At 38.3% G+C, this 26,414-nt stretch overlaps 1 protein-coding gene across 7 annotated transcripts in view; it reads right to left on the bottom strand.

Moving 5' to 3' along the window:
* Positions 1-4,740: 4,740 nt before the first annotated feature.
* Positions 4,741-26,414, bottom strand: part of ptprt (protein tyrosine phosphatase receptor type T) — a 1,424,809-nt gene continuing 1,403,135 nt past the window's right edge. For 6 of the 7 annotated variants that reach the window (XM_043710557.2, XM_043710558.2, XM_043710556.2 and 3 more), the window contains 7 exons: positions 19,411-19,560; positions 16,700-16,873; positions 13,397-13,528; positions 12,607-12,732; positions 9,852-10,015; positions 8,771-8,906; positions 4,741-7,511 (listed from right to left, as the gene is read on the bottom strand). In XM_043710557.2, coding sequence (XP_043566492.1) covers positions 7,458-7,511; positions 8,771-8,906; positions 9,852-10,015; positions 12,607-12,732; positions 13,397-13,528; positions 16,700-16,873; positions 19,411-19,560 — 936 coding nt within the window. In that variant the 3' untranslated portion in view covers positions 4,741-7,457. The remainder of the gene's footprint in view (positions 7,512-8,770; positions 8,907-9,851; positions 10,016-12,606; positions 12,733-13,396; positions 13,529-16,699; positions 16,874-19,410; positions 19,561-26,414) is intronic. The other variant, XM_043710562.2, reaches the window with a different exon arrangement.

Raw genomic sequence — 26,414 nt, 5'->3', positions numbered from 1 at the left:
ATTTGTCAAGATACCTTGGATATACTCGCTCTATGAAGGCATCTAATTTCTCTAGCTTCCAGTTTCCGGACTGTGCAAGTTGCTATTTCAGCTAAAAATATTCCCCAGCCATTTTATAGCAACTGAGAATCACTTTCAGCCATTTTATACTGATTCAGCCATGGATAGCCCTAACAGGTGCCAGGAACAGGACACACAGCGAATGCTGCTGTCCACTTTGCAGTGTCTCTTGAGCTCCTACCTCTGGAACCCATCCAGTGTCTCTAAATGGCTGGTGAATATGGAGGTATCCTACAAATTGGCCACCTCCCATAACATTCTACTGATGGCTTCATAGCTGAGAGGCATGGAGTTGGGATCTGAAAATTGCTTTGAATGCCATGAATCTAGAAGATTCTGACCATAACCACTTTTACTACTCCAGACCTGACTACTTGTAGCATGCTTCCCACCTCTCAAAATAAAAACAATGTGGAAATGAAATGGAATAACTATGGGCATTGCTGAACTTATGTCTGCCTTAATTTCCCATGTTAATATCCAAATTGCTCACTTATGGCTTCCACATTATCTTATGCTTTGGATGATGAATTGTCTCTGTGTCACCAGATATTCTACTCAGTCAGTGAAAATTGTGTTAACTCAATCTATTGAAAATACCAGAGAGAACATGCTCAAGATGGGTAGTCCCATGGCGTTCCACATATAAAATGCAAACCATTCGTAATAGCTGAGTTGTCAGTGGGAGAGTAAGCACAGAAGCAAAAAAAGGGAAGCAAATTTCATCTGCAAGTAAATTAAAATGCAATAACTCAAAGTAAAATACAGCAAAACAAAAATTATACGGTAAGTTCAGAATCAAATGTTTTATGATGAGTTCGTAAATATGGCTTAATGATTCATCATTCATGTCCTACTAGAATCTAATCTAATCCAATCTGTCAGCAACAAAATGTATGAGATGTTCTACATGCAGACATAGTTGCAATTTTTTTGTGATATGCTTGAATAAAAGCTGGCACTTTAGTGCTTTACCAGGAGATGGTTAGACCATGGGAGGTCTGTGTTTTAGATAAGATTGCTCTCTCAGGTGGAAGCAAAACAAAATACTCAAACAAGAAGAGGAATTTTCCAGTATTCTGATCAATATTTCACCTTCAGCCAATGTCAGAAAAATTATTGAGGAAACTTGTTAGGGTAGTGTCACTTCTCGTTGTGCACCACTGACTGTCAGTTCTGGAAAGGGTGACACCACTATAGGTTGCTTGCCTTGAAATATGTACGTCATTCTTTGCTGATATCACTGAGAACACTGTGGCTGTGTGGGTAGTTGCCTATAGTATTGTCTGCCCTCAGGAAAACAACATAAGTCTGCGTAATGCAAAAGGCTAATTTGTTCTCCCATTGTCTGGTCACCTGCTTAAGTCCTGTTTGTCAGACGTTGCTGTGCATAAAACATCTGCTGCATTTTCCTATGTAAAGCACTTTAAGATATCTTGAGGTCACAAACGGCATGATGTAAATATGAGTTCTTAAAAATCAAGGGAAAATTAATGTGTAAAATCCAGATCTGTATTGCTACCATGATGTTTACATGGAAAATATTTAATCATTTTAATTCAACAAACTATGAAGATTTATTATGGTCTAAAACCATTTTGATATGCATTTGTTTCTTTTTTCATTTATTTGTACCTTATCAGGAGATCCACAGTGTTTCTCACTGTCAGATAAACAGAATGAACATGGCCATGCTCTGTGACAGACAAAGGCTGCATTCTATTTTAAGTTACAAAATATTCATATATCTTTTCATAAAAATTACAGCCAGGTTAGCATAATCATATTTTTAAAATGACACATTGGCTACTGTTTATCTTGGGTTTTCCTTTGTCTTTTGGAATATATAGGCGTATCAGATATATAATTCTCAGGCAGCATTACACATTTATGATCCAAAAACACCTGTGTGACATTAGATGGTATGCAATCATACTTGTTGGCAACCAATAAGTAATATTTTATTTTGTGATCGTCAGCTCCTGATTTTCTATTCCTTATAACATCAGCTTATATTTATAAGACACCTTTAACATTTCCACATGTTCAGTTAATATAAAATCATGGATTAGTAAGGGCAGCAATGGAAACCCCAGGCAATGCAGCAGGGGTGGAATGCCAAGCTTAACATTTCAATAACTTTAATCTCAAAATGGTGAGGAAAATTAATTTTTGTCCCTCACCATCTGGGTAATATGAGCAAAAAATGGTGTGAGAGTTTTGGTCTACTTCATATACTCTTGTCTATTGTGACTGAACTACTTATATTAAAGATCTCAGAATTACTTTACGCACATATTGACCCTAGCCTTTTGTAATCTCTTCATATTTCAATGTCAGGCAACACAGCAAACGTATGTTCCACACAGAATGATTATGGGGCTCAGTTCAAGGACATTGAATAGCATAGCAACAATTCAAATCCTGTTGTTAGTTTCAAACAGTATTGATGACATTTAAGAATAATAATTATTTTGCTTCTGTACCAATTTACTTCTTTCAATAAAAAAAATTATTTGCTAAATATGTAGGCATAATCAGGAAAGTTGATAAGCATCTTGTCTGTAACTTCAGAAAAGGATAATCATTAATTCTCTAGTGTACTTCACCATTTAGCTTGTGTATAATTGTACTTCATTCGGCATCTAGAAGGCATGAGGACTGCCAATGAAGACTGCCTTGTTACTGTGAGCGTGACTTAAAGAGTTTTGGGAGAAGTCAGAATTATAGCACCATGCAAATGATTTCTATTGCAAGCATGGGATATAAAAATGTTTTTGATCCAGCCATTAACTCTATCTCAATTAATATGAATGAGAAGACTTCTCAGTAACCTGGGATTTGGTTATTTCTAGCTAATTCGCAAAATGCAAGTCTCTTCCTATATAGGTAACGGTTCACAAATAATGAAACATGTCTCTTGACACACTGTGGCACTATTTTATCTTGTCAGCTCTGCATTACATAGCCTTGTTGTTCAGTGTTGTAATACCAAGCAGGAAGTATAGATCATGGTATCCTTGTAAAAAGTCCATCTTCTCGACAATCTTTATACTTGCTAAAATATTTCTGTTTAAATTTCCATCTGACCTGTCAATTGGAGACCAATGATCTCATGGCATTAATATGAAGAGTAAGAGGGAATAATTTCTGACGTAATATTCCTGGCTGATATTTATAACTCTCAGCCAGAATGACTAAACCTAGAATATGGGGTCATTATTAATTACCGTCTGTGGGACCTTAGTGTGTGAGCATTACCAGCTCATTGTAATTCTCCAGTGCCTACACTTCAAACAGGACTTGTTTAGCTGTAAAGCACTTTGGGATGCCTTGAGGTGGTGAGACCGAGAATATAAATTGCAGCTACACAGCAATGTGTTGAGAGCACAGGCTTTGACTATTCATCGTCATCTTGTTCCCAAGGGTCAGCTTGGTGTTATGCACATTTTACAAAATTGCCAAGAAATGCTTGCTATTTTTCCAATGACTGTATCGTACATTGTATCAGGGGACATTTTATCTGCTACTGTGGACCCAAAGGTAGCAGAATTTGCTAATCACTTCCAGTTATTTAGCACAATCAGAGGCAGCAATGCAACAGTTTGTCCCTTGATCATGGTTTTTAATACTTGTAGTCAGGGAGTACAGGCATAAAAGAGACTATCCATTCGTCTTCATAGTTGAGTTGCCAAGTGAGCGACTGGTGCAGATTTGTCAATGTAGAAAGGTTCCCTGATCAGAACTCCTTCAACCAACTAAGCCACAGGCAGACAAAGTTTCATCTGTCAACGTAATACCAACCTATAGGATCAAAGAGCAGCTGCAGACATTTCTTAAAGCCATACCTGGACTGTGCAGCAAACAATGACAATCTAACCATTTGGCTTGGAAATTGGAATATTAGCACTATAAAAAGCCAGCAGCAAAAGTAAGCCAGGCACCCCAATCTTCAACTTGTAGAATTGTGATTTGTACTAATGAGAATATGATTCAGGGTTAAGACTAAATAGAATTGTGATATAACAGCTCCTGGGGGAGAGAAAATCTTCTCTAACCCATGAAAGCAAAAATCAGGGTTCCAAAATCTGTGGTTTTGTGACTTATTTAATATTATGGTATTAGAAATTTTAAAGGAAATGCGAATACTTCTTAATAAAACCTTCTTGAGAGACAGAACAGCATGCAACTTCATATATAAAATCACACTGCACAAAATAAATACCAAGCACATTGGAGTATTAGTTTGAAATTCTAATGAGTACTATGTTAACTGTTTGTTGAGCCTTCATTAAATTTGTCAATAAAACATTTGTCACAAGTTGGTTAAGTCACAATATAAGTCTGGGTAAAGAAGATCCTTCATTCCATTTTAGCTCATTTCTTTAGCAAGACTACAGTTCATCACAAAAAACAGTGATTTCTTAATTAAATTTAGAATTCTGGACAGCCTTAAGCCGGAAATTTATCCCAAATGCCAGTTGCTAGTTCCATAGCATTGGACTCATTTTCCTTTGGGGCTGGAATAACGTAAAATATTACAATCACATGAGTAAATTTCAATAACAAAACTCATGAAACTTTGAGGTAATTTCCATCTTCTGTCTTGGAGTGTTCCATGTTTCTAAGACTGGGCCATATTTTACACAGAACAACAAAATCAGCACAACATAACAGTGGTTGCATCACATATTCCATTTATTTTATTGTACAGATGGCACAAAGCCCATTTTACAAACATTTCCTTACAACATATAAGAATAAATTAGTCAGATGGCATTACAGTTGTAAAAAGATCACATTACTTTTATGTACTGTCAAAAATATATTTCATATATTATTTGACTTAACATAACTTACCACATCTTATAAAGCTAGAAAAGTAACTTGCTACAGAATATTACACAGTGAAGCTATTCAAACATGCTTTCATCTACCAAACACAGAAACTGGGCTGTAAAGGGAACAACAAACACCAATGAGCACAGGGGAAGAAACGTATTGGTTTATTTTCTTGCTTGTACACTGGCTTTATTTTCTCATTATGCAGTGTTAGTAAATTAGGGTGAATAATCTAGGACATTTAATGTTGAAATGGGGGTGCAGGGCTGACAGAGGAATGGTTTATGGGGAGGTGGAGATGGGGGAGGAATGGTATACAAGCCCTGTAAATTACAGCACTTGAATTAAATCACAGTTCACTGTTACAGCATAAAACCTTCCACATTGTTCATAACAATGGTCCTGAATGGGACAGTTTTAATTTGTTTTAAGTAAATCATGCCAAAAATGTTGGCAATTCAAAACTCACAATGTTATTTGCTTTTACTTTTATAATGCTTCTTTTCGGTTTTGTTTATTGCAGTAATAAAAATGAGGAATACTGCTTTGATCTTTTATGATCATATATTGGATAATATAGAATTTGCTCTGCAACACCAAAGCCTTTGCAAGAAATTACAGACTTTGGGCAGTTAATCATGATATTAGATATGATTCTGCCATATGTTAATAATACCATGAACTATACTGAGATTTACTAAAGCACGACAGATTTGACCTTTGAGCTTGGAGCAAATCCTTCGATATCCTATATTGAAATTAGGCCTGTGCATCTAAGTGGTTGATAATAACTTTACATAGCTGCAACGGATGACTCAAGGTTTGTGCACTAATGCATATTCTCTTTTGGTAAAGCCAGAATAAGTATGAGACAATAATTTTGCTCTGGACAAATTGTATAAATAATGCACAACTGATGTAGTCACAGCAAAGTAAACAAACTATGAAGAAAAATATATCAGACGAACGTCAATCTTTTACAGATTTTCTTCAGTCATTGAATGATATTAAATCAACAACCAAACAACCTGATAAGAGGTAGAGTTTCTAAGGTCCTGTTAAAGTTTAAGGACTTCAGTCTGTCAATTTTTGTTACACTCTTACAAATGTATATTGAAGGAGTTCATGTAATCTACAAGAATTGTAAGTTAACAAACAGTTTCCAAAGTTCAGCAGAAGTATGAGAATGAAGCTTTGATAAGATCTCAGTAAAAATTAACATGAGATGTACTTGGTTTATGCTACAATCTTGCTTTCTGTCAATAACAATGACCTTAATGAGTCAGACTAAATCACACCCAAAATACAGCAAACCACCTTTACAAGGCCCTCAGGTACTACAATCTTCTCAGCTAATGCAATTTACTGATGGCTCCATCAATCAGACAGAATACATAAACGCCCGAGAGCTTAATTTTCTCTGCATTATTATCAATACGCTGGCTAATGCATTTATGTTAAATTTCTGTCTGGGCTATTTTAATATAGTAGTTCTAACCTGTTTATTTGTTTGCAGATTAATGACTGTGTTAGAATAGCAGACACCTTAATGCAAAGGTATTAACCAGTTAATTGAAAACAGTGCCCCAGATGAAATGAACCTCATTCAGATAAACATCAAAAATGCTGGAAATATACATCATTGAACCAGCATAAAAAAAAGCAATGGGTTAACCTCAGGGTGAGAACATTCATCAGAACTTAGAACTCTGATGAAGGGTCACATCAGAAATGTAAGCCTGTTTTCCTATTTTAGACGGAGCGAATTATAATTGCTCCTCTTACTGTTTCAGAAATCCAAGATCCACAATTTTTATCTCTGAATTCACACGTAAATCATTCTCCTTATAACATGCTCATAGTTTTAGTGGACAAAACACAGAATATTATTCCTGCAAAAGATACTGCTTCAGCTTAATGCTGCTCATTTTGCTTCGAAGTTAGATACCTGAAGAATTGTTGAAGATTTTATGCTCTTCAAAAATTGCATTGATGTCTTAAACCCTTATTCTCAAAACAGAATTGGTGCTCCAAAACTGTACCATTTCAATGGCGGCTATTGAAAGTGGCAACATTAAAATTAACAGGAAATCAACATCAAACAGGAAAATTATTGCTTTGTTTTATTTAGCATTTCTAATCCTATTTATAAAATGCTGAATAAAACTTTGCTAACAGATCATAGATAGCATTTATTAAGACTTTATGCAAACAATTTAAATAAATTGGAATGTAACATACAAGGACATCTGACAAAATGAACAGCTGGCAGAATCTTCATCTAAACAGATGACATCAATTTATTTCTGGCATAAGCAAAACTCCAGTGAAAGGCGGAGTAGTCCAACACTGTAGCCAATCCAGGTAGTTCTTGTGGATAATGTATGTGATTATTACAGAGTTTGTGCTTGCTTCCCTTTCTGGTTTCAACATGACCCTTGAAAACACAAATCTATGCAAACAATTTTTGATGCACTATTTTGTACATGACATGAAGGCTTCTTCTGATAAAATTATCACTGTGATCCCACAATGAATCTTTTCATCATGTAAGTTCAAAATGAATTCAAATACTCCAGTGCCACGTCATAGCAGAATTTGTATTGCTCCTAGGAGAGATAAAGACACACATCTTGTAAACTGCACATCTTTCATTTAAAAAAAATATTTCTTCCTGTTTATCAAAATCTAAAATTGAAGGCAATGGGAATTGGGAGGAAAATTTGCTGGACGTAAACTTGTAATAAAGGAAGATGCTTCCAGTTATTGGAAGACCTACACATCTGAGGATGTTTTTTCAATAAAGCATTTTTTTGTAGCAGCTATTGATAGCTGTTACTCTACTGTCCAGAAGAAATTCCCAGTTAAATGTTCTGGGGCTGAGATGATTGATCAATAACTGCAAACATCTCCTTTTCTACCAGACATATTGTGCAATGCATTGTGAGTCCCTTGTACTTAACCTTGCCCTCGCTTCCAGCACTTAGGCTCTCAGAATGAGATATGGGCTCAGCAGTGTTCACCCTTGCCCTAGTGCTGATTGGCCGGCAGTTCTTTGAGGCAGGATTTCCACCCGAATAGATAGTTTGTGTCACTGCGTTCTGACACTATGATCAGTGTTCTACCTAATCTTGCTACTTGCTGCAATGGAGCTCTGAGGGAGCCAAAAGTCAATGCTACAATCTGTAGCATTTCTAATGATGGGAAAAAGGTCTTTGATGGAGTAGCTGAACAGTTGGACCTAGGACACTACCCTGAGAAACCTCTGCAGCAATAAAATGGAGCTGAGATGATTGGTCTCCAATAAGCACAACTTCCCTTTGTGTTCAACATGACTCTAGTTATTGTACTGTTTTCCCCCTCATCCTCATTGACTTTAATTTTACTTGAAATCCTTGATAATGTACTCATTGACTGCTGCTTTGAGATCAGAGGTGGTTCCATTGCCTTATCTCTACAATTGAGCTGTTTGCCCACATTTGAACAGAGGCTTTGATGAGTTCTGAAGCTGAGTGGTGCTGGCAGAATCTAAACTGAGCAGGTGAGTAAGTGCTACATGATAGCACTGTCAATGACATTGTCCATCACTTTGTTTATAGCTGAGAGTGGACTGATGGATGGTAATTGGCTGATGTACATTTGTCGTTCTTTTTGTGGACATGCCAGGGTAATTTTCCACTTTAGTATTTTAGCAGTGAACTTTGCTCAATTAAAATAATTTGACTAATGCCTGAATTAACGTGATAAACAGAGGATCATCACTCAAAAGAGTTAAACATCAATGAATACATAAACAGTAATTTTGAGACTAAAACCTTTACAGAAGTCCTTTTCCATTACTCCAACACATAGAGGTATTTAAACTTACCAGTGTATCTACCATATTGGATTTGTTGTTTCGTAGTGTTTTGACTGTGTGAAAAACATCTATTATATTCTGTTGATGAATCATCTCACAGATACTACGAACTACACAAAGTGTTCCACTTCGCCCACCACCATTGCTAAAAAAACAAAAGCATAAGCATTTTGAGGAAGCAGGTGATGAAGTAAATTTCCATATTATCCCTGTGTTCTGTAATACAGTATGAGAGTTTATAATCATTCCTCTTGTTCAGTAAGTGGCAGTTATAGCTTCATTTGAGCAGGTAGCTCACCTTAACATTGTACCTGACAATTTATCTGGTGATGAAATTTGTGAGCAAATGCTGAACCATTGAATGCAGTCATGTAAATTTGAAACTGAGAAGATTACTCCTTTTCTTGCATTCAATTTTGAATCATAAGTTCAAATAAGGACAGCCAAGATTGAAGAAATGAAAAAATACTTTTCTTGCTCTGGATTGTAAGTTTCATAAATAAAACTTTATTGGGTAGCTTCGTCCTAGTGGTGAGTGATGGAGAATTCTCAAAAAAGTACACCTAAATTTAGTTCAAACTTTTCATTCCATGTAGAAATGTAGTACAGCTCATATGTAAAGTGGTGCATGTATACTGTAGAAATGGGATAACAGTGCTGAGGATGAAAGAAGCAGAGAATATTTGGAAAGCTTTATGAGCCATCTTGTTTTTGCTATGTTTTCCATCACATAGTCTTATATTTGCGAATGTTGGAAGGTAGAAATTCCTTTCCAAATGAACAATCACTAACAGATCTCCCATGGCGTTACACTGGGGAATTCAGCATTCAGGACAAGCAGGGTTAGAGAGCTGATTGAACATAAGAAAGAAAATGGAAAAGGAGGAGAGGAGAGAGAGAATTGGATAGGGAAAGGTGGGGGAGGTGTGAGGAAAGATGGAGAGAAAGAGAAAGCACGGGAGAGGCAAACGCAAAATGGAGAGAAGAGATTGAGGTTAACAAGCAGTTTGCACAGTCTGTTCTTTGTAACAATCAAAAGTGCCTTTTGTTGAAATAATGGTAAAAACATCTGAGTGATATGGATACTCACAAGCAGTGCACCACAGTGCGACCATCACCCCCATCATACTCCTCTTGCCATTTCTCCAGACGCCTTATTAGTTTCAAAAAGGAGCGCTTTGACACTGGCGTGTCCCTGTACGATGGCCAACCAATAAACTGGAACTGCTGCACAATACGGTATCCATCCTGAGGCTAGAAGACCATTTACAGAAGAAAACTGAAACACTGAACTAATACAAAACTGAAACATTTGCAATCCAAGATCTCTCCACAGTTCTAAAGCATTACAAATAATAGAAAATGTGTAGATTGAAATGCAATATTATCCCGTCTCAAGTTTAAAAAAAAATGACATGAAGGCTACTGACACCATAACCACAGCTGAACCCAGAGGGGATCTATATATGATGGACAGTTTTGGCAATTATGCCAATGAAGCATCTAAATTTCTACAGCTGCAGAGGAGTAATGTGTCCATGTGTGAGTCAATGAACATAATGTGGCCCGGTATCAGTGATGAGAAGGGAGAACATAGCTGTGGAAACTCAAAATTGTATCCACATACTGCACATAATCTGAGCATGGATTATTTGCCAGTAAATAGTGGCAATGTCATAATTCATTATCAGGAGTGTACCATTTTTTAAAGACTAAAGTATTGGTAGATATCAAATTCTGATTTGATTCCCCAAAGCATTGATCCACTGAAAAAGGATCAGATGAACTGAAGACAAGTGCGGTAAAGTTAGTCTGTACCAACAGAACATAGATTCATCATGAATCAATACTTAAGTTTTCAAGATGCTTCAACCTCTTTCAGTGAATATTGAGGCAAACGTTTTATGAAGATTTGTCAAGTTTCACTTTCTACCCTTGACTGACAATAAAACTGATACATTGATGAACATGCTGTTGATTCACTATGTTGTATTTTGTGTTAGGTTTTGAAGAATTTCACTCTCTAGGATTTAACGAGGCAGAAAGTTTAACAGTGCAATCAGGGGATTGTGCTCAAAGGGTCTTGATGGATTTCTGACAATCACATGAAAAGTATATCTGAATGAATGATTACATTCAGCAGTTATCTAGTCAACTTCATCCTATTTTAAATAGTTGGGAGATAATCCAACACCATTTATGACTTATCTTGAAATGAGCCAATTTATTCTCTATTTTTTGCTCCATTTAGATTATTAATCACTTTCCTACAGGTCACTGCATTAGATCCTTAGATTTTGGAAGCTTTTTCCATCTTAATTTGAGATTCCTTGCTGAATCCTTTAAGGGTTTGGTTGCATGTTTTCAAGGTTTGTGGTGCATCGTTTGTTTTAATTACAGCCTCTTTCATGTAGAGATTTGTGAAACTGCCAGGACACATCCCTGGAGAGTGGAAATACTCAGTTTATTTGAGGGTGTTAAAGAAAGAATTGTTGGAGCATTATGTGCATTACTTTGAAAACAGTTAAAATTTACACCGTCACTTCCTAATTTAAGCTAAAATATAAATGGCCCAGATGTTCCAATGGCGAATGACAGCAGTTTAGATTGGAGTTACGTGAGACAATGCAGAATCCCCAACACAGCAGGTTTCATGGGAATTGCCTGGAGAATTGAAGATTCCAACTGGCAATTCCCATGCATGTGGAACCCTCCAAAAAAACAACTTAAAGTCAGATAGTTTTTAGGATTCTGATTCACTTAAGCTTAATAGCTATCTAGGAAAAGTGAGAGGATTGAAAACTCCCAAGTTGCTATTAAACTGAAGATCCAACTCTCCACTGACACCATCCTTCTACAACTACATCTCCATCACTCTTTCACCTGATATTCCTGCCCTCCATGCTGCTACCTCTTAACTGATGGATCCAACAGCTCCCTACCCCTCCCCACTACCTGGAGACCCAGGAACAGTTGCTGCTGTCGAAGGCAGAGAAAAGCGTTGTTTGTGTTAGTCATCAAGTAGGATGTCACTGATGAACTGCTTCTCTATTCATAGAGATGGAACTTGTTGAGATTTAAGGGTTGCAAGTGTGTGCTTTACTTCTGGAAGTCAGTTTGGTGATGTATGCAGGACGGAGTGGAACAATATTCAAAGAGCACTGCAAAATTAGGTTCGGCTGCTGAAAAGCCAGGATGATCTTCAAGACTCGACATCTGCTAGGAGTTTGATGTAAAGCTTTCAGTTGTGTTGCTTAGTTAACTAATTTCTGTAGTTTGGTGAGCTAGTTGCCAATTAGTCTTTAGTCTGTGTTTTTAACCGACTTGTTAGAGTAGAACGGAGTCACTGAAAATCTTTTTCAAAGTTATTGGCCTCTACAGAGATCATAACAGTTTAGCCAGATTTTCTGAAGAAGGTTCAAGACTCATGTTGTTCTGGGTCTCAGTTTGAGCACACACCTTTTAAATATTTACAGTTACATTTTTATTATCATTTTAGAGTAAAAGATAAATTTTGCTCAGCTGTGCTTAAAACATATCAGAGTAAGTGTTCTGCATCAAGTTATAGATCTCTGTCATTGTTCAATGATGCTTCACAATAGGAGGGAAGCTATGCAACATTTATTCTGCTTAACAACTAACTGCATTGTAGTACAACTAAAATTAAGGGCTAATAATCTGAGAGAGTTCTTATTGAACTATGAGGAGAGAGCACAACTTCACAAAAGGTTTACTTCTAAATACTTCTTAAAAACAAAGTACTTCCTGTATGATTTTAGTTTACGACTCAGTAGAATAACTAGAGGAACATTCATTCTGAATAGTTCCTGAGATTTTAATCTTACTCGTGCCATATTGTAGATCCGAAAAACCCGAACAATGATATCTTCTTCAAAGTCTGCTGAAATGAATTCCACTTGGATGGGACCATAGCAACACAGACTTTTTTCTGGCCAATACTGAATGCAGAGCTGGTTAAAAGACACAAGCAGTTATGGACTTGGACACAAAACTCAGGCCTCAAAGTCTACATCGAGTTTCATGATTGTCACTGTCAATATGGAATTACTTGTGGTTTAAAAATAATTACTTTTTAAATAGCCATATTATTGATGCACCTCCTTACACTCAACATTTCTTCACTTGTACAGATCTGAATGAAATCATTTGGGTGCAAATAATTATAACAGATTGAAAGCAAAGGCGAGAAATTACTATTGACTACATTGATGGGTGAATATTTAGTACATTGATCATTCCTCCAGAACATTACCAGAAGTTAACTAAGGATGAGACGCACTTTGTTAAAAAGATCTCTCAACATTGTCATCTCCCAATGTAACTGCTTTATTATTCCATTTCCTTTTTAATGCTGGTTTCCACGCAACTTGCCACATCATACTAATTCTAATATAAGTTAAGAGCCTTCTGCTGTTATCTAAAATAATATGTAATATCAGGCAGAGATAGTGTGTTAAAAGTTAAGAACATATGAATAAGGACAATCCCCACATTTCCCTGACCTCCCCAAAATAACAGCTGATTAAAACCATATACTCGTTACTTCCCAGATTATAAAAGAAAGGAGTGGAATGAGAACGGATATATTTGATACAGCTTGTTCATTTTCCCTACCTGTGCAGCATCAAGTTCATTCAACATTACAATGGCTGAGCAATGATAATCAAACACTAGTCTCCAGAAATCTGTCACAGTATTTGGTAAAGGGTGCTGTGTGACAATAAAGGCCGCAGGCTGCTTGTGGCTCTGAGAAAGTGACAAAAAAAAGCAACTTTCTTAGTCAACTCTGTCACATGTAGCTTTGTTTATTTCAACAACGGAAAAAAATGTCAGTAACACAACTTTTACTTCAAAATAATTTAGAGCTGAGTCTAAAATTTACTACATTGCAAGTTTTATATGTAAAATATTCAAGATAGAGATAGATGGATGGACAGATTTGGGACATCCATGTGAAGTCAAATAAAATTGTGCAAAAGAAGTTTGATCGTTGAATTTATAAAGGTGGAGACCATCAAGGTGTGGGTGTTGATCCAACTTCTGTAGAGAGGGTTTAGCATCTGAAGAACATTGAATGCAGGATGAAGTTAATTATCCAAAGAATGGACAGGATTGAGTGATAACTATCATATTAATTATAATGGTTTAATAATCATGTGCCCATTATGACTGACTAACTATATGGATTAGTTTATTTAAAACAGTAAGACTCATTACAAGTTATGAAACAGACATTATAGCAACTAACCGCTAAATATGCAGCTTGCAGATTAACTGTCAGTCAGAGACGCAACATTGTATACACAGTGGACACTGAGTTATTAAATGTAATTTTACTTAGAAGCCAGATAAAAATACTGCAAAGACTGGAGCACATCTTTGATATAAAGAGGGACTACAGGAGATGACAATAAACATCTAAGCCAGTGCAAGAAAACAATTTCAAAGGACACAGAGATAACCATGAGCACAGGTTCGGTGGGATTCCATTTGCTAATTTGCTTTGAAATGCACAGTTCTTGGTCCTATCACAGACTGTGAACAAGGGAAATTGAAGAAAAGGTAACGAACAGGGATACACTCAAGGATATACATTTGAAGATGGCAAGAAGGATTACCATTGGACCTTGAAAGACTCGGGTACTGATGGATCTCTGGAATTCAGTCGTAATAACAGTACACAAACATATTTTATGTTTGCTCAGATTAAAGAAATTAGAGTTGGATATACCAAAAAGCCAAACATCTCTTTGGGCTTTCTACTGGATTGTAAAACCACTGGCTGCAAGATTACTAACAGGAAAAGTCTTGTGCACCATTTTCTTGCAGAATCACTTCAGCTCTGAATACAAACATATACTATATTTTATTAAAGTGAAATGTGGAAATGTTCATTTTATACAATCAAATGGTAGATGGAATTTAACCCTGATAAATGTTAAGTGATGCACTTTTGCTTTTATTCACTCATGGGATGAGGGTGTTGCTGGCCGGCCAGCATTTATTGCCTGTCCCAACATGTCCTTGAGAAGTTGATAGTGAGCTGCCTTCTTAAAATGATGGTGTCCATGTGCTGCATGTTCACTGTGCCACACAAAACAATGGAGGGAACTCCCAATATGAAGATGAGACTTTATCTCGGCAAGGTCTGTGCAGTGAAATCCTCTTACTGAAACTGCAGCCAACAGATGAGGTCAAGTATGTTTTTCCCTCTTGTTGATTGCCTCACCATCTGCTGTAGACCCAGACTAGCAACTTTAGAACCTGACCAGCTCCATCAATAGTGCTGCTGCTGAGCCACTCTGGCTGGTGGAATTTTATGCCCTTGCCACCCTCCGTGCTTCCTCCCAGTGTTGTTCAAAATGGAGGAGTGCTGATTCATCAGATGAGGGAAGGTAATACATCATAATCAGTAGGAAGCTTCCTTGCCTATGTTTGATCTGAAATCATGAGATTTCATTGGGTCTGGAATCAATGTTAAATACTCCTCGGCAACTCCCTCCCAACCGTGTACCAATTTATTGCCATCTCTGCTGGGTCTGTCCTGCTGGTGGAACAGGATATATCTAGGAATGGTGATGGTGGTGTGTGGGACATTGTCTATCAGGTATGATTCCATGAGGCTGTATCAGGCTAGTGGTTGACTAGTCTGTGAGAGAGCTGGGTGCCTGGATAGCTCATCCAATTTTGGCACAGGCTCTCAGATGTTAGTATTGAGAATTCTGCAGGGTAGACACAGCTGATTTTGTTGTGGTCTTTTCTTGTGCTGACATCAATGCCATGTGGTCTGTCCAGCTTAATTTCTTTGTTGGGACTTCATAGCCATTAGTATGACTGAGTGGCTTGCTCAGCCCTTCAGAGAGTATTTCAGAGTCAACCGCATCATTGTGAATCTGGAGTTACATGCTGGCCAGACCAGGTGAGGATGGTAACTTTCCTACCCTGAAGGATATTTATGAGCCAGCTGGGTTTTTCTGATAATTGACAATGGTTTCATGATCATCTTTATTCCATTTTTTTAAAAAGTTGAATTCAAATTCCACCATAAACTGTGGTAGAATTTGAACTTAGGCCTCCAGAACATCACGTGGGACACTGAATTAATAGTCTAGTGATAATACCACCAGACCATTGCCTCTCCATTTTGGGTGAAGGAACAAATAAAGGAATTACTCAATAAATGACAAAACACTAGGAAGCTCAGAGGAATAAAGGAAGCTTGGGGTCCTTGTACACAGATCCCTAAAGATGACAGGACAGTTAACAGGGTAGTTCAGGTAGGTGTGTAAGACACTTGTCTTTGTCAGTCTATAGGAAGATGTGATTGTACAGAGAGGGTGCAAAGGAGATTTGGCAGAATGTTGACTGTAATGGAACATTTCAGCCGTGAAGAAAGGTCAGATGAGCTTGGGTTGTTTTCTTTGGAGCAGAGAGGATTGAGGGGGGAACCTGATAGAGGTTAATAAGATTATAAGAGACATGGGCAGGGTGAATATAAAATAGTTGGAACCTGTAGTCAAAGGGTCAACAACAAGGGTACATAATTTTAAAATGAAAGGCAGGACACGTAGAGGGAATTTGAGGAAAAACATTTTCACTCAGAGGGTGGCAGGGATGTGGAATGCACTGCTGGGAGGTGGTTGAAACTTCAAAAACTTTAAAAAGTACTTGGATGAACACTTGAAGAGTCAAAAAATTCAAGGCTATGTGCTTCAAGCAGGAAAGTGGGACTAATGTAAGCAGAAGCATATTTTTGACAGTTCAGATGCAATGGACCTCATCTTTACTGTATGATTCTGATTCTATCGAGGAACCAGCTTTCAACTGTCTTCTTATAAGAACATCTATACTGAATAAATTAAAATATCAAATTGTAATATCTGATGCGACTAATGAAAGAATATGATTTTTGCTTACGTCCATGAGTGCAGCATTTATGTAGTTATTTGTTTCACCATCAACAGAAATAAGGAATGGGAGACATCTATCTGGTGGGAGGACCTCCATATTACGGTTCTTGTCGTGATTGCGTGGTAATAGACCAACACTGCAATCCTCAGCACGTACACGAGGTGTTACAATATTTAATGTCTAGAAATGAAAATTACAAAGGAGAAAAACTCAGCAATTGTCAATATTCCTCTTTTCATTTACATGAATTAGCTGAAAATATTTCATCCTCCTTCCAATATTCTCCCCTATTCTCAAAGATGATGTTTGGTGGGACTAAGATTTTCTCTGACTCCAACATGTGCTAATACTGGAAATGTTCAAGAAGGTGGTCCCTGGTTTGCTTCCTGCGGGAAAAAAAATGTTTAAATACTCTGAAAGAATGAATGCAGGCAAGTTTTGAAAACTCAGTTTTGATTTTTCCTGCACAATGTTCTGAATTAAAAGGGGATGTGGAACAATGGTTCCTCTGATTGGTCTTTGTTGAGACAGCCTTTTTAAACGCCTTTAAATACTCTGAGAAGCCTCCATGTAACTCAGAGGCCAGTTCATGCTCAAACTGCCCAGGATCCTAGGGTTTGCTGTGAGGCTGTGCAGCCTTGTAACTGAGGGGGCAGATTCTGTCTTTAGTCCTTGACAGGTTGTCCACCTGACAGTTAGACTAATTCCTGAAGAAGGGCTCATGCCCGAAACGTTGATTCTCCTGCTCCTTGGATGCTGCCTGACCTGCTGCGCTTTTTCAGCAACACATTTTCAGCTCAGTTAGACTGGTTGGCACGTTTGGCTCCAATAGATCAGAGAGGATCTCAGAGGAGGCTGCAAGTCCAGTTGGAGGGGAGGGGAAGGGGGGGTTTGGGTGATCTGATCCCTGTTGAAACTGTGGTGTCTGACACTGCCAGCTGCAATCCCCAATCTGAGACTGTGTCCAATATCAGGTAACAGTCTGATCCTTGATACTGGCAACTGTGGTCAGGTAAGATTGATCCTTGAGGCTGGAGGGGCTGGTGTGTTGGTTGTGGTGCAGCTACTGAGCTGAGAGGAAATAACCTGCTTCTCTGGACCCACAAGCAGAACTGCAAATGTACTTTACCTTCTCCTGAAGCTATCCTTGCCTCAGTTCAGCTACTGGCTTTCCTGAGAACTTGGAAAACCACCCAGCGAGACTTAAATTTGTAAAACAAGCTGCATCAGCGCTAACAGACTCAACAAAATATTTAATTGCCAATCCATATAATGGAAATGGAATTGTTTGCCAGTATCTTGTCTTGCTTCTATTAAACCTGGTTTTCAATCTGGGTGAGTTGACTGGAGATTAAGGCATTTACACTTTTTATATTTTGACCCAACTGCAACCCAGCCATTGCTGTGCATTAAAATCCAGTCCAAATGGCTGGAACATTTAAGTTCCCATTTGAATAAACAAAACAATGCGTTTTTTTCAAAACCGCACCGTCTCATCTCCTTCAATGTAGATGTAAGTGCTTCACTGTTGAGAGGTATGTGCCAAGCTGTTTATGTTCATATACATTCTTACAGTAGTTAAGATGCCATGGAGTAGTCCTGAAATATCTGTAGCACATTTTCCCAATTGGTATTAGTTCATCCTATTAGCTCATAACTATGATTTGTCACTATGTTTCAATAGCAGAGTAGGACCACGTGATTTTCTTCAACTAAACAGTAAAGAAAAATTCACAGGAGTTAATGTTTATAAAGCATAAAAGAAAAGAAAAAAAGGTTGATCATTCAATATCTTCCCATGAAATAAGATTATATTTCTATATCGGATGGTCACATTACAGATTTACATGAAAAGCATTCTCATCCATTCAAAATTATTAATCCTACATTTTTAAAAATGAGACCCACGCCCTCATCTCAATTTCTTCCCTGGCATTCATTCCAGCTGCCCATTAAACTTGTTATTAAGAAATATTTGTCCAAAATTTGCTGTTCACAGCCATAAACTAGTTCCCAATTGCCTTGCTTCCCAGCAAGCACTTAGGAACATATTGAATTGGTTATAAGTCCTCTATTTTGCTAAGTATCTTGCACCCTTCAACAGGGTTCTCTTAATGGCACCTCTTTAGTAACTGAAGAGTTCCAGAATATTCCAAGCCTCTAATGTTGAGGATTGGCGCTATTGCGCCTTCTGATTGTCTCTGGAACCTAAATGACTACCATCATTAGTGACTTCCCAGAACAATTTAAGACAATCTCATTGTTTTTGCTGTTTGCCAGTACCCATTGTTAGGACACAGTGTTTGATGCATCAATTCCTGCTATTTGACTATTTTCAAATATTTCTGTCCCCAGGACAAGAGGAAATCCAACATGAAAGACCAGTTAATACCTCTTCTATGTACTTTAGCTCCTGTTGCAACTGTTTAACTGAAACCTGTTACAAAACTGCATCTATGAATTAGATTTGGTACAAATTGATTTTAGTTTGTAATGCAGTCACTCAATGGTTCTCAATGTTTTCCTCCTTCAATTCTGAATATTACCCAATCAAAACAGTTTATCAGTCAGTCATTCCAAAGCCAATTTTCCATCAATTTTCATAATATTTTCAGAAAGGCACGACACCAATTTATTCAGGATACTGATGCACATTCATCACACACATTTTTATATTTAACATCATTTACTGCGTTTTATTTTTATTTTTTGGTCACCTGGAACTCATCTTTGATTTGACTGGAGTTGGTTTGTGGGTCCACTTTGCTGATGTTATAAAACATTGCTCTGAATTCACAGACTGGTATAGTTGTGTTTCCACATAAGCATGCCTCCAAAATTGCATCATGAACAAAGACATACTGTTCCTAAAGAAAAAAAGCAAATTAAATATGATGTTAATAATTTAGACATAATGTCATTCATATTTTCACATTGTCAGCATCAATGCAATCTTGAAACATTGTACCAAAACGTATATTATCAGACTTTTTGGTTATTCTTTGGGATATTAATTTTAAATATGCTTAAAGTGTTTATCAGAAATTCCTCTCCATATTAATTAGGTTAAGGTGAAAAGAGGATTTACAGTCCAACGTATTCAGACAGAAATTCAACTCACCTGTTTTGGTGAGGCTGAATACATGTCTAACCAATACTTAGCTGGAGGAAATTTCTGTTTGTTCAGTACTGAATGTCAAGACAATTGATGGAGGGACTGGGAGAGATAATGATGCTGCAGAGCAGGGTGTCACCAATCTGTAGATGGCATCTGACACTGTGTTGGATGCTGCAGTTGAAGGAAGCAAATTGATGGGAAATAGACAGCACAACAGAAGACTTCACATGCCAAAATCCAGACGCCCAATATAAATTGGCACTCAGTCCTCATCTGAACAATTGGTGTGAACTACTGTTGTTTGAAAATGGCAGAGTCAGGTCAGGAATTGTTGATTATTTTCTCATTCAAGATTTGTGCTTCAGCCTGTTCTAATTTTCAGAACATGATATGAATTAAAATATTACCATTAATTCTTCACTCTACTTGCATGCTGCACAAATCTTTGACGTTTTATCTTATTATTGTTTCTCTTTATTAATACTTGGAAATAATATAAATGAATTTATTACCATTAGAATGTTGGGTCAAACAAACTTAGTTTAATAAACAGGTTAAAGAGTGAAACAATGACCCAATCCGAAACTTTAATGTGTCCTTTTGAAACAGAGGGAGGAGTTTAATGCAAGGATGGTAGTTAGTCCACCAAAAGAAAGCTCCGAAAGAAACCCGGCGCTATTTAAGTGCAAACAGGTGATTAAATGGATAGCATCAGGTCTCGTATAGAATGAACTCCCCTCTAAAATGGAAACTGTTCCCCAGAGAACTGTCAATCAGAGTTGGTAGCTTCACTTTGCAGGAAGTTCCTCCAGGAACAGTGGTAATTTACTGAAGCTTTAACCAGGGATCATTGCTGAATTCCTGGAAACAAGGGAGTATCAGTAAGTTGAGGTTCTGGGGAGGGTTGTGTATGAGATGAATGTAGTTAGATGCAGGGCAGGAGGCTAATGTTCAAGAGGCAGAGTCCCTTGATCAGGCAATAAATGTTTTGCAAAAGGGTCTGCCCAGTCACTGGTAAACCCAACAGTTAAGTAGCCTTCAGGAGATACAGGAGACCTGAACCACCAATAAATGTCAGTGAGCTCAGGGATAACAACTTTGAAGTAGTTAATAATGTACCTAAATAGCCAATGGGTAGTTCCTCACATTGGCCCTTTCTTACTGCTGGCTAAATGGGAACACACTTTTTAAACAGGTTCTGGTCCATGCAGTCTATTCCTATTGTTACATGGGTCCAAGAATCATCTAGTTTATTCTAAAGGGAAGAAGTTCAATGGGCCAAATGATCTCGTTCTGAGCTACATCGTGGTATAACTCAGCTAGCACCCCACTTATGGAAAAAGCTTTTGTACGGATAAAGGATGACCTGAAGATAGATCAATGTGAGAAACTTCTGGCCAAATCAATGTTGCAACCTGTTCAAATTTTAATATACACTACAAGTTGGAACCTACTTCTGAGCTGATGAGACTCAAAATTAATAACTGTAGGTTAACACACAAATCACTTTACGTGAGTAAGAATACTACTGAAATCATTGCTATAATTTTTCAGTGTCACAGTAATACATCTGAAATATAATAAATTGGCCTAGGGTGCACAGTGTGTGCGGAGCTGTCAGTATCTAAAGGTTAAATTGAAAATTATAACAAATGTTCTTCAGATCCAGCCTTCACTCTGTCTCTTAGTGCAGGGGATGCTATTGGTAAAGCAGTAGGATTTCAGTTAATTAGTAACTGGGACTAATAAAGGTGGATTGGAGCTCTCAGCAATTCTCTCTCTCAAAAATAATATTGTTTCCAGAATAAAAATACACAACACAGGGTCATGTACTTTATGTTTGTAGGTTGATTTCTCTAGAAGTCACTGAGTTGAATCTTACTCCTCTTTTCAGCTCCTATACTCTTCAATCTTGTTCTATTTCCAGTCAATATCTAATTGTCTTCAAAAAGAATCTACACTAATAATTGCTTGCAACTTACAACTTAAAATTCTAACCACCAAAACAATTTGTTTTGGAGTTCTTCTCGTAAATATATTAATTTTATGCTGTCATTGTTATTTTCCTACAATCTATCATGATTTGCTTATCATAATCCTTCAATGATATTGAAGATTTTTATGAAGCAATCCCTTAACCAGTAAAGTCTTAGTAACCCTTCCCTGAACATTTTCTAATACTTTTTTTATTCTTTATATAATCATACAAAAAAAATCCACAACCAGGTGAACTACAATTGTGTGGATCCTTGTTTTTTTTTTACAGGAAATGTGCTTTAAGTAGAAACAACCCTTTTGCCATGTCTTTATTTATTCACTTCTGAGCATTACTGACTGGGCCAACATTTATTGCCATCCCTCGTTGCCGTTGAGAAGATGGTGTTGAGCTGCCTTCTTGAACTGCTGAAGTCCATGTGCTGTAGAAAGACCCACAATGCCATTAGGGAGGGAATTCCAGGTTTTTGTCCCAGTGATAGCGAAGGAATGGGAATGAATTTCCAAGTGAGGACAGAGAGTGGCTGAAAGGGGAACCTGTACGTTGTGGTGTTCTCATGTCTCAGCTGCCCTTGCCCTTCTGGATGGAAGTGATCATGGGCTTAGAATATGCTGACTTAGGATCTTTGGTGAATTTCTACAGCGCATCTTGTGGATAGTATACACTATTGCTTCTGAGCGTCAGTAGTGGAGGGAATAGATGTGGTACCAATCAAGCCGGCTGTTTGATGATGTCAAGTTTCTTGAGTGTTGTTGGAGCTGCATTCATCCAGGAAAGGGGGCGTGAAGGTATTTCACCACGCTTCTGACTTGCGCCTTTTAGATGGTGAACAGGCTTTGGGGGGGGGGGGGGGGGGGGGTCAGAAGGTGAGTCACGCTGCAGTATTCCTAACTTCTGACCTGCTCTGAGTGCCACTGTGTTTACGTGGTGAGTCCAGTTGAGTTTCTGGCCAACAGTAACTCCTTGAGTGTTGATTAGTGGGGGCTCCAGTGATGGTAATGCCATTGAATGTCAAGGAGTAGTGGTTAGATTGGCTCTTATTAGAGATGGTCATTGCCTGGCATTTGTGTGGCATGAATGTTACTTGCAACCTGTTAGCCCAAGCCTGCTCCAGATCTTGTTGCGTTTGAATATAGTCTGCTTTAGTATCTGAGGAGATGTGAATGGTGCTGAACATTATGCAATCATGTACAAACATCCCCACTTCTGACTTCATGATGGTGGGAAGGTCATTAATGGAGCAGCCAAAGATGGTTGGACCTGGGACACTACTCTGAAAAACTCTTGCTGAGATGTCTGGGGCTGAGATGACTGACTTCCAACAACCACAACCACCTTTCTATGTGCCAGATATGATTCCAACCTGTTATACTTTTGTGGACCAGACCAATATCCCTTCATATACATATCAAGGTGATAACCTAGACCCCAATATTTATCTTATTCAAGGCAAGTATAAGATGCTGTATTCCAGATGTAATTTGATTGCTCATGTTAGCTGGCTTTAAATAAAATATATTGTATTCTTACACCCAGTTAAATTACAAACCAATGAAAGATAAATTGGTATAACTTTAATGATAACTTTCCCATAAACTTAGATAATTCAATAGAATAACAGATTATTTTACTAATAAACAGCAACTGTTCCAATATGGTAACATCCCATAAACACACCCTTGGCAAAGGCAAATTCAGTAAAATAGATTGTCTCACTTGCAATGTTTCTCTAGTTTAGGGAAAAAAGAACTCCAAGAGTAAATTCTGGCAATAGAGAGAGAACTCCAGCTTCCTGCTGTGGCAGTGTAATATATAACAGTGTAATATATAACAGCCAACTTCAAAACCCCAACAACTTCAGCTAAACTAAAACCTCGGTTCAGTGAAAGCCTGGATCCACCCATTTATGCAGTTTCTACTGTTCTAACTTTAAAAAAAAAATCACAGGTCCTCATAAGCTGTTTACTTTATGGGCTTGGAATAGACAACTGTGCCTCTGTCACAAAATCACTCTTGCAAAAAAAAGGACATAGTATACCTTAAAACCACAAGAATTTCCCCCAATTCAGTTTTGCTAGGACTCCCTGATGCCACACATGGTCAAATGTAGCGTTGATGTCAAGGGCTGTTGGTCTCACCTCACCTCAAATTCAGCTCTTTTGTCCATTTTTGAACCAAGGCTGTAATGAAGTCAGGAGCTGAGTAACCTTAACAAAACCCAAACTGGGCATCACTGAGCAAGTTAGCTCTGAGCAGGTACTGCTTGATAGCATTGTTGATGACACGTTCCATTAGCTTATTGATAATCGAGGGTAGCCTGATAGGGTAGTAATTGGCTTGGTTGGATTTCTCCTACTTTCAGTGTACAGGACATACCTGGAAAATTTTCCACATTGTTGTGTAATTGCTAGTGCTTTGTAGTTGTTTTGGAATGGCTTGGCTAGGGTTGTGACAAGTTCTGGAGCACAAATCTTCAGTACAACTGCCTGAATGTTTTCAGGTTCCAAAGACTTTGCAATATCCAGTACTTGAAACTGTTTCTTGAGTGAACTGAATTGGCTGAAGATTGGTACCTGCAGTGCAGGGGGCCTCTGCAGGAAGTTGAGATAAATTATCCACTATTTTGGCTGAAGATTGCTGCAAATCCTTCTGCCTTATCTTTTGCACTGATATGTTGGCCTCTGCCATCAGTGAGGATGGGGATATTTGTGGAACCTCCTCTTCCAAAGAGCTGTTTAATTGTCCACCACTATTCACAACTGCATAAGCCAGGGCTGCAGTGCTTAAATCTGATCTGTTGGTTGTGGGATCACTTGGCTCTGTCTATCACTTGCTGCTTATGCTGTTTGGCATGCAAGTAGTCCTGTTTGGTGACTTCACCAGGTTAACACTTCATTTTTGTGCCTGTTGTTGCTCCCGCATGCCCTTTTGCACTCTCCATTGAATCAGGATTGATCCACTGGTTTGATGGTCGTGGTTGAGTTGGGTACATACCAGACAATGTGGTTTCAGATTGAACTGGAGTACAATTCTGCTGCTATTGTTGGCATATGCCACCTCATGGATGCCCAGTGTTGAGTTGCTAGATCTGTTCAAAGTCTGCCCCATTTAGCATGGTGATATTGACACACAACACGATGGAGTGTATTCTCAAAGCCACGACTTTGTCTCCACAAGGACTGTGAAGTGGTCACCCTTGCTGATATTGTCATGGATAGATGCATCTGCAGCCAGCAGATTGGTAAGGATGAAGTAAAGTATGTTTTTTTCTCTTGTTGGTTCCCTCACCACTTACGCAGACCCAATCTAGCAGCTATGTCTTTTGGGACCTGACCAGCTCGATCAGTAGTACTGCTGGTGAGCCACTCTTGGTGGATGTTGAAATCCCCCAACCAGAATACATTTTGCACCCTGACCACCCTTGGTGCTTCATCTAAGTATTGCTCAACATGGAGGAGTGCTGATTCATCAGCTGAGGGAAGTCGGCATGTGGTAATCAGCAGTAAGTTTCTTTGCCCATTTTTAACCTGCTGCCATGAGATTACATGGGGTCCAGAGTCAATGTTGAGGACTCCCTTGGCAACTCCATTCTGCCTGTAACCCACTGTATCGCCACTTCTGCTAGCTCTGTGCTGACGGTGGGGCAGCACATATTCAGGGATGGTGATAGTATGGTTCCGTTGCTCAACTAGCCCATGAGACAGCTCTCCCAATTTTGGCACTGGACCCCAGATATTAGCTGGGCAGGTTTTTGCAGGTTGATAGGGCTGTTTCTGCCCTGTTCTTCTCTTGTGCCTAGGTTGATGCCAGGTGATCCATCCAGTTTCATTGCTTTGTTGAGATTTTGTCACGATTGATACAACTGAGTGGCTTCAAAGGCCATTTCAGAGGGTTGTTGAAAGTCAATCACATTGCTGGGGGTCAGGAGTCACATGTGGGCCAGACCAGGTGAGGATGGCAGATTTGCTTTCCCGAAGGGCATGAGGTGAATTGTCTTATTAGATTCTCTACAATGTGGCAACAGGCCATTTGGCTCAACAAGTGCACACTGACCCTCTGAAGAGTAACCCACCTAGACCCATTTCCCTGTGACTAATGCAACTAACACTATGGGCAATTTAGCATGGCCAATTCACCTGACCTGCACATCTTTGTAATGCGGCAGAAAGGGAGCACCTGGAGGAAACCCATGCAGACATGGGGAGAATGTGCAAACTCCACACAGACAGTCACCCGAGGCTGGATTGAACCTGGGTCCCTGGCGCTGTGAGGCTGCAGTGCTAACCACTGAGCCACCGTGCCACCCCTACACTTGTCACCGTGCTATCTTATACACTTGCGCTGCTATCTATAAAAGTCCATGCCACTTGCACATCCAAATGTTAAGTCACAGCATCTCTTTATTTAAAATTTTATCTTTTAAAACATACTTAGTTTCCCTGTTCTTACTTCTAAATTACTAATTTTACTCATTGAATTTACTGTAGCTCATAAATTCAAAATCAATATGACAATTAGGAAAACATGAAACAAGGTTGGATAAAATCTTAATTATAGAGGGAATTCTTATAACGATTTAAATAGAATCATTCAGAGACATTTTTTTT

Source organism: Chiloscyllium plagiosum, unplaced genomic scaffold (assembly GCF_037043375.1).
Source record: "Chiloscyllium plagiosum isolate Xiang-an unplaced genomic scaffold, Cpla_swu_hap1 HiC_scaffold_15, whole genome shotgun sequence".
In the NCBI taxonomy this organism is placed as follows: domain Eukaryota; kingdom Metazoa; phylum Chordata; class Chondrichthyes; order Orectolobiformes; family Hemiscylliidae; genus Chiloscyllium; species Chiloscyllium plagiosum.
The sequence above is the reverse complement of the archived record's forward strand: the minus strand, read 5'-3'. Positions and strand labels throughout refer to the sequence as shown.